Source organism: Phoenix dactylifera, chromosome 16, assembly GCF_051530095.1.
Source record: "Phoenix dactylifera cultivar Ajwa chromosome 16, Ajwa_hap1_PhDact_Kaust_v1.1, whole genome shotgun sequence".
NCBI lineage: Eukaryota > Viridiplantae > Streptophyta > Magnoliopsida > Arecales > Arecaceae > Phoenix > Phoenix dactylifera.
Window position 1 is genome coordinate 12,516,494 of NC_143205.1, and position 9,346 is coordinate 12,525,839.

The 9,346-nt window shown below is 35.8% G+C and overlaps 1 protein-coding gene across 1 annotated transcript; it reads left to right on the forward strand.

Annotated features, from left to right (window-relative positions):
• Positions 1-1,200: 1,200 nt before the first annotated feature.
• On the forward strand, positions 1,201-9,095 carry LOC103708238 (enolase). The gene is made up of 17 exons (XM_008793062.6): positions 1,201-1,354; positions 1,712-1,775; positions 3,096-3,160; positions 4,861-4,908; positions 5,048-5,134; positions 5,250-5,330; positions 5,417-5,518; positions 5,599-5,679; positions 5,753-5,827; positions 6,502-6,564; positions 6,667-6,747; positions 7,042-7,236; positions 7,326-7,376; positions 7,587-7,675; positions 7,747-7,798; positions 7,949-8,005; positions 8,610-9,095. The coding sequence occupies exons 1-17, from the start codon at positions 1,289-1,291 to the stop codon at positions 8,688-8,690; spliced, it is 1,338 nt and encodes a 445-aa protein (XP_008791284.2). The 5' UTR covers positions 1,201-1,288; the 3' UTR covers positions 8,691-9,095.
• Positions 9,096-9,346: the final 251 nt, after the last annotated feature.

Below are 9,346 nucleotides of genomic sequence, written 5' to 3' on the forward strand. Positions count from 1 at the left end.
GTATTATAATGTAATGTAATATAATACAATATTTATAGTATAATACAATAATAAAGGTATAAAATATTATAATTAATATTATAAATTAATTTTTCATAATATAGCATAATATTAAATTATTTAAAATAACATATTAATGTATTATAATGTAATGTAATATAATATAGTATTTATAGTATAATACAATAATAAAGGTATAAAATATTATAATTATTAGTATAAAGTAATTTTTCATAATATAACATAATATTAAATTATTTAACATAACATATTAATGTATTATGATATAATATAATATGATATTATATTTATAGTATAATACAAAATAAAGGTATAAAATATTATAATTATTAGTATAAATTAATTTTCCATAATATAACATAATATTAAATTATTTAACATAACATAGTAATGTATTATGATATAATATAATATGATATTATATTTATAGTATAATACAAAAATAAAGGTATAAAATATTATAATTATTAGTATAAAATAATTTTCCATAATAATTTTTCATAATTTCCCATAAAATAATTTTTCGCGGTCCAGGGGCTCTTCTTCGTGGTCTACGCTCGAGGAGGACCTCAGCGTGGGCCGCGAGGTTGATGATAAAAAAAAAACAATAGATTGATTTTGGAAGGTATGGAAAATGATTAAAAAATTTTTTCTTCTAAAATGTGGTTCAAGAGATGCATACAAAAATTGAAAAGAAAAATACCTTTTCTTACGGAAGGGAGTTTGACGGCTTGGGTTCTTGGCTCTAGCAGATTTTTAGGTTTATACAGGGATAAACTATATAATTATGTTATTTTAATATGGGCATTTTTATCAAAAATACAGCTTCCTCCCAAAAGCTCCAAATTGGAGCTTCCTTCCAAAAGCTGAAACAGCTTTTTGAAAAATTTACCAAATACAGTTTTTCATCTAAAAGTATTTTTGGAGGGCTTTCTGGCCCTCCAAAAGCTCCCCAAACAGCACCATCATCTTTTTCTCAGCTTCCATTTCCTCGTATAATTGCTTCGCGTCCCAACACCATGGTACCAAAAGAAAGTCACCAATACGTGTCACATGGACACCATAGCGCGGAGTAAAGGTTCGGTACCCGGCGCCAGCCTTTCCGTCCGACCCCACGAACCCACTTCTCATAATCCAACGGCCAGGATCGGTTTTCGTCGGAGTGTCCTCACTCTCTATAAGTAACTTCCACTCTCCCCGGACTCCCCCACTACCGAAGAGCCCATTTCTCGATCGCGGAGGCCGAGAGAGCGTGAGATACAGAGAGATGGCAACGATCAAGTGCATCAAAGCGCGGCAGATCTTCGACAGTCGTGGAAACCCTACCGTTGAGGTGATTTTTCCACGAGATTCCATCTTTGTGTGCTGTTTGATCGATCTGTTCACTATGGTTTATAGATCTCAAAGTCGCTTTTATTCGTTATACTTCCGACCGTTTCTCATCGTGGATCTTGGTTTGGAAGTCACGGGTTGTTTTTTCCCCCTTCCCTTTTTTTTTTTCTGTTGCATTGTTGGTTCTAAGATTGATTGTAGCAAAAAAAAAAAGAGGACTTTTTTTGGGTTTGAATGTTTGGTTTTTCTCTGATATGATCTGAAGTTCGCCCCCAGCTGTTACAAGCTACCTGACGCTTAGAACCACGAATCATATATCACCATTTTTATGAAAAAATCTTCTTTCTTATTTGGCCAGGTGGATTGTTGTCTCACTGATGGCACTTTTGCCAGGGCTGCCGTCCCCAGTGGCGCCTCAACAGGTATCGGAACATGATTTCGCATATATATATATATATATATATATATATATATATATATATATATATATTGATATTTTCCTCATGAGTCTGTGGTAAATATTGGTTTGTATTACTATAGACCGCTATAATGGTTATGAGGGACCATTAACAGAAGGAAGAAAAAGAAGAAGAGAAGAAACAAAATTAAATTTTAAGTTTAAAGTTCTGTATCGTGACAGTAGCATGTTTGCATACATGCATGACTAGTTTTAGGGTATGTAATGGCGTGATGCAACTTATAATGCACATACAGATAGGCGAATACCAAATCTTTAAAATGGCTGCTGCAAAGACTATAGTTTATGGCTAAATAATCTACTTCTCAAGTTTTTCTCCCACATATGTAATTTGATTAATAAAAACAATTATATTTTTTTCACAAAAAAATAATGTTATATGGAAAAAAAAATCTTTTTTTTGGGCTTGCGTCATAAGTTGAAGGCTAAAATTCTAGACCTCACCATGGTTGAAATCTAAAGGTGGGATTCTAGATGGTGAACTGGGCAAAAACCTAGTGGTCAAACCCCTCCTCCAAAGGGTGTGGCTTCCAGGTTCAAAACTTGGGAAAAGGTAAAACTACAGAGTGGGTTTTTCCTTACCATTCTCTTGTTCTCTCTCTCTCTCAAAGAAGAGGAAGAAGAAGAAGAAGGATTCTGTATACTTTCTTCAGGTAAAACATAAAGTTGGTATTTCTGTGCCGCTTCTCAGAAAATTCTGTCAAAAAAATACCACCACTCCTCAGTTGCATCTTCCACTCTTTGATGCTGCCAAACAGTGTGGCTGAGGACATGTTAAGAAGCAAATCCATATTATTAATTTTCGTGCAAGCTTTTTGTTAAATCAAAAGGGGAAAAACTGCTTAGACAGAGGCTTTCTTCATGCTTAAATATTTGTGCCACTAGCTTGATACCAAGAATCATAATTAGTATTTGGTTTCTCAGTGTGCACAAAAGCAAGCGTGCCTTGTACTGATTTCTAAAGCAAGTGATCAAATGAGTTCTTTTTTTCTTTATTATCTTATCTACCTGATATAAATTTAATGAGATTAGAAGCAAGGCATCTTATAAACTATTGATATGCTTTCAAAATGCAAATTAGAGGTATTATTTAGTGGTCATATTACTTTCTTACGATGAGTAACAGCTTTTATATGGTATGCTTTGTGAAGTTGTCGGTATTTTTGGCATGAATATGAAGAAATTACAATTTATATATTGTGCTTCAGACATTGTTTGGATGAATTGAATTCTAACATCTAGTTGTATCATGTTGTTTATAAAGGTATATATGAAGCTCTGGAATTGAGAGATGGAGGTTCAGACTATCTTGGGAAAGGTGTCCTTAAGGTTAGCAGTACAAACCTTTTTGGGCATACAGATTGTTATTGCAAATGTCTGGGCCTTACTGGATTTGTCTCTGTGTTTACCTCAATAAATGATGTCTGCATTCCCCTTTTTTTTCTTTTTGCCCAGAGTGAAATTCTTAAGGACTGTATCAGATCTTGGTAGGCTAATCTAATGGACTGCCTAACTGCATCTTGATCTCTATTTCTCAAACATGGTGCAAAATGGGTATAATAATTTCATCAATCAATAAAATGAGTGGAAAAAATGAATTTATTGACCAGAACAAATGCTGTTGCAGAATATAGCTGGAACATAGCTAGGCTATGATTGTCCTTATTGTTAATAGTAAGTAGTATATGTCTGTAGTTGGTGCCAATATGGAAATGGAGATTGAAGTGACATGTGAATGGGGGAAGGAAATGAGTGATATAAAATGTTTGCTGATGAGAAATGGCATTGATCGACATATGAGCAACCTGTGGAAATTTGTGAGCAATATGTAAAACATTTCGGAGACCAAAACTTTTGGAAACCATTGATAGACTGGTGATCAATGATTTCTTTTTTCTTCTAGCAATATTTGATTATGGTTGATTGTCATCTGATTTCTGTTCAAGTATCTTTGTAGATTTTCCTATTCTGCACAGGCTGAGTCTTATCCTCCTGCACAGGTTATAGGAAACACGGTTCTAGTAACCATGGTTTGCCGGTCATTTTAACTGCCTGCATTTTTTACTAATAGCTATGAATTTTGTCAATATTGGCATGTCTTTAAGATATTCTCTAAGCATTTTTAAAAATTTCCCTGTTTCCGTGCATATCAGATTACATATTCCCCTAGATGGGCTCTGGCAAACAGGTTCTCAAAACCATGAATCCTGGTCATTTAAATTGCCGATAGTCTTAGCAGATACCTATTTTCATAGTATTCTGTCTGATTTTTTTTTTCCTCATGAAAAATTTTAGAATAAGTAGAAATGTAAGATGAACTTTCACTTTAAAGCTTAAACTTCATTTTCAGAATGAGGAATTGATGATACCTTGATGGATATTATAGACATTGGAAGAATGATTTAATGATTTACCTTGACGTGACAATGAAGTTTTCTGCAATGACTGTAAATGTGAACGGTAATAACAGCTAAAATAATGTGTTGCCAGCTGTTTTCCTTAAGGTGCTGGTCTACGCTCATAATTATCTATATACATTCTTCTTTGGCCGTCACTTGAACTTGTTGACATGTTCAAAATGTTATCTTTTTAAAGTTTAGTTATTGTCCTTTGGGAAAGACTTGGTCAAGTTTCTGTTAAAATTTGAGTTCAGGTATATCACTGACAAGTGACAACTCTACTGCACATCCATCTGCATATATCTTATTATTACATACCTTCGTTATCAGTGTGGTAACTTCAAGCGCTGACTGAAACGATTGGTTGTTGAGTGCATGACAAATTTGTTTTCTGATTTCATGATTCCATCTAAGTGGTCCTCTGCTATTTATTTTATGTAAATAGATTTCATATAGTTGCTCCTGAAGCTTCTTTCCTCTTATCATTATCATTTATGGCCCTGATTTATCCTTTTTGATGCAGCATTGTAGGCATGCCTTCTTTTTCTTATATTATAGGTTGTTTTGCTTGTTCAAAGACTTATTCGGATGATTTAGCTGATTGTATGTTTTGGTTCTTTTGGCTTTTAGGCTGTTGGGCATGTGAATACTATCATTGCACCAGCTTTAATTGGCAAGGTATGTACTGCATGTTCTTGTTTTTCCTTTTTTAAGTGGGGGCTTGCATTTTGTCCTTCGGACTGTGTTGTAGAATGTGGAACTAGCCTAGTCTTATAAATCATAAAAAACTCATTTGCAAATGTATCTTGCTTTACAGGACCCCACACAGCAGGCTGAGATTGATAATTTTATGGTGCAACAGCTTGATGGAACCTCTAATGAGTGGGGATGGTGCAAGCAGAAGGTGTGATATGGACTAAGGCTCCACTGCTAGGCTCGAGAATGATGATTGTGTATCATGTTGACTTGTGCTTTGTTATATTTGTTAAGTTGATCGTATTCTGGTTAAATAATTCCAGCTTGGTGCGAATGCTATACTGGCTGTATCACTTGCTGTATGCAAAGCGGGAGCTAGTGTGAAGAAGATCCCTCTTTATCAGGTCCGTGAAGCCAACACTTCCATTATGCGCTGCATATCTGCTGATGTTCTTTTTAGTTGATAAGACTATCGTCTTTGATCATGCAGCATATTGCCAACCTTGCTGGAAACAAGAACTTAGTTTTGCCTGTACCTGCATTTAATGTTATTAATGGAGGATCACATGCAGGAAATAAGCTTGCTATGCAGGTAATGCTTTATCCAGCTATCTGTTATGAAATAAGAATACCTCATGGCTACCTTTTATGCACATTGAAGTTATTGTACAGGAGTTCATGATCCTTCCTGTTGGGGCTTCTTCATTCAAGGAAGCCATGAAGATGGGGGTAGAAGTATATCATCATTTGAAGGTAGAAAAGTTGATCTAGTTTGTAATAGTCTTTTTTCCTTAAAATGTTATATATTTATCTCTCCATCGTGCAGGCTGTGATTAAGAAAAAGTACGGGCAGGATGCTACTAATGTTGGGGATGAAGGTGGCTTTGCTCCAAGCATTCAGGTGGCTACATCTGTTATTAGTGTTCTTTCCTTAAAACAATTATCATGGGCTAATTAAGCTGATTAGCTTCGCGTATATGCAATCCTGACTTACTACATAAACTTATTTCTAAATTTTTGTAGGCCTATGAATGCTATTATTTTGAGACATAATGAATTGTTAACAATTTAAAATTCTGTATAATTTGTGGCAACATATTTTGGTTGGTGCTGCAGCTCGTTACCTTTTCAAAAAATTTTTCAAAGGCTCAAATATAGTGGACCCTATTTGCTCACAGACTTAATGCACTTCATCCTCTTCTTTATTGGCTTACACCTTTTTGCTTAGTGCAATATATCAACAATTTTCAGGGCAAACAGAAAGAGATCGGGAGGTTAAATTGATTTCAGTAATATGCTTTCTTGCTGTGTTTTGTTTGTACTTTGAAGAGTACTCTTCTGATTTTTCTATAGCCCGTCAATTTCTGTTCCTGCACTGGCTCTAGTTTCTTTGTCTGTTCTAAGTTGAATTTTAGTGAAGCTTAGCTGATCTGGAAGTAGCTTAAGCATCATTACGCCTTTCTCTGAACTAGCCACACAAAATGTTTTAGTTCTTTGGTTGACTTCGTTATACGAAACTGTTTTGGGCCAAGAGATGTTAATGTGATTCCTATTCCATTCCTTGTGAAACTACAGGAAAACAAAGAGGGCCTTGAACTGCTGAAGACAGCTATAGCGAAAGCTGGATATACTGGCAAAGTATACGACTTTCTCTTACATTTAAACTGGATCTCTACCTTTCCCTGAAAACCCTGTTGATTCAAGGCTTGAAATGATTTTTGTGCCTGGGTTTGATGACAGGTTGTGATTGGGATGGATGTTGCTGCTTCAGAGTTTTATAATGACAAGGACAAGACGTATGATCTTAATTTCAAAGAGGAGGTTAGTTCTTTGTCATTTCTTCTACAATATATTATTCTATAAGTTGATGCAGGATGGCGACTGGGGAGGTTTTCCTCCCTCCTCACACTTCAGAAAAATATTACAGATGCTTGATGGCTACCTCAAGCATGTTTTATGCTTTCTGTTTTTGTTTCCTCTATATACATGTATGTGTGTGTGTGTGTGTGTTTCATTCATAATCTCATTCCTTTTTATTTGGCCCAGGTGACCATTAAACTTGCTATTCCTAGAGCATTATTTAGAAAATTGAATAAGGTGGTTTTCTTGGTGCAGAATAATGATGGTTCCCAGAAAATATCAGGAGATAGTTTGAAAAATGTTTACAAGTCCTTTGTGTGTGAGTACCCTATAGTATCAATAGAAGACCCGTTTGATCAGGATGATTGGGCCCACTATGCTAAGTTGACTGAGGAGATAGGGCAGCAGGTGCAAATTGTTGGAGATGATCTTCTTGTCACAAACCCCACGGTAAACACCAATCTGTTAGATAATTGGACCAATCGAAGAATTTATCTGATTGTAATGCTTATCTTATTTCTTTTGGTTGACTGCTGCAGCGGGTTGCCAAGGCAATAAATGAAAAGACATGCAATGCCCTTCTTTTGAAGGTAAATTATTTGCTTTAGTTTTTAGTGATAGGATATCACCTTTTGCACTCATATTTGATCAAGGTTTGGGAAACCATTCTCTTTATTACAAGTGTTTCTGTAAACCGAATTTATTTTGCTTCTGAAATTTATCTGTTGAATGTTCATGGTGATTATTCTTCCAGTATTTCATATGACAAAAATCTGAATTTTGTCCTCATTATGGAATAGGTAAATCAAATAGGTTCTGTGACTGAAAGTATTGAAGCCGTTAAAATGTCGAAACGTGCTGGCTGGGGTGTAATGGCGAGCCACCGGAGGTAACACTTATTATGCTTATTATTTTTGATATTTTTGTAGCATTAATACTAGCTGCCTTTTCTGTTTTCAGCGGTGAAACAGAGGATGCTTTCATTGCTGACCTCTCAGTGGGTTTGGCAACGGTGAGTTCCTATTTCTTTTTATAATTAGCCATACAAGTACATTTCTAAAGTTACAACTTTTATTACTATTAAAATCTTGTAAGAACACTGCTGAGTGGATACCCCACATTGTAAGGAACTTGACCTGGGACTTATTTTCATGGGTAACAGGGCCAGATCAAGACTGGAGCTCCATGCCGTTCGGAACGCCTTGCCAAGTACAACCAGGCAAGTTTCTCACGGCACAGGATCATGACATAAATTTTTTTTATGTCGGGTTTTTTTTTCATTTCTGCTTTAAACATGTGCAAAGTGATTTATGCTTCCGTATTTTTATGCATGCGTAGTGAGAGGTAACTTTTACATTTCATCAAAGAAATGGCTAACGCTTCTTCCCCTAACAGTGATGCAGTTTCTGTCGGGACTATCTTTCCTGTGGTACTGTTAATTTGCAATTGGAATGAGTAATGCCATGGTGAATACAACAGACTGTTAGGTTAACAAAAAATGAAACGCTTGTTTTGTGAAATTAAATTCTCTCTCACAAAAGGTTGTCTTGCCATGTTACAGCTTGTAGCATTGGTCGCATAATGGCATCACTAACAATTTTGACCTATCCATATGGTATCATAGATCTAGTTTTAAAGTAATTATTATTTAATATAAATTGATGTACTGCAACTTCTTACATGATAAAGGCCATTAACACATAACGGCGGGCAGTTGTTCTGTTTAACTATGATAACAATGGGAACACATGTAGAATGTGTGGCAATAATGGTTGGTTTAAGCAGGTTTGAACTGAAGCATCCTTTTGTTTTGTTGGATGCAGCTGCTTAGGATTGAGGAAGAGCTTGGTGCTGCTGCAGTGTATGCAGGAGCCAAGTTCAGGGCACCTGTAGAGCCTTACTAGATAGGGCTAGCAGATGAGCTGCTCTTTTGAGAAGCATTACTTTTGTGGCCTTCACTTTGTCGAAATCAAGTGTTTTGCTGTGTGTTCAAGCAGAGATTAGAATAAATGATACTTCTGCTTTAATTGTAGTCTAATATGCTAGACATGGTCGGTGCAATGTTGTGGGTCTACTGCATCCCTTTCGTTTGGATTTTGGTTTTCCATCAGGGTGCATCAGTGGTCAGGTAATGGTGAGTAAATTAAAGTATCTTGCTTTATGTTGAGCTGTAACTGTTTGACTTGCGATGCTCTTTTGTTCATGCTACCAATATGCTAAAGACCAACACAGTTTTAGTTGGTAGCTGAATGGTCTGCTAACCTAAAATTTCTTTCATTTATGGTTATGGTAATATTGGTTTTGGTGTCCTTGGTCCTCTGCACCATAGGTAACTTCTTGTTTCATCTGTTAGATGTTATGCATTATTTTCTGGCCGGTATTACTGTCTACAACTATAATGAAATGGTGAGGATGGGGACGTTCTCCGAATGGAGGATTATAATCGAATGCTTTGTTATGTTGTTTAGGGTGGAGGGATGGTGTTTTTGGGTATAAAGAGTGGACGAAATGAGAAGGATTAAGCTCCCCAGCTTGGTTAGAAATTTTGGAGGAAAAATTC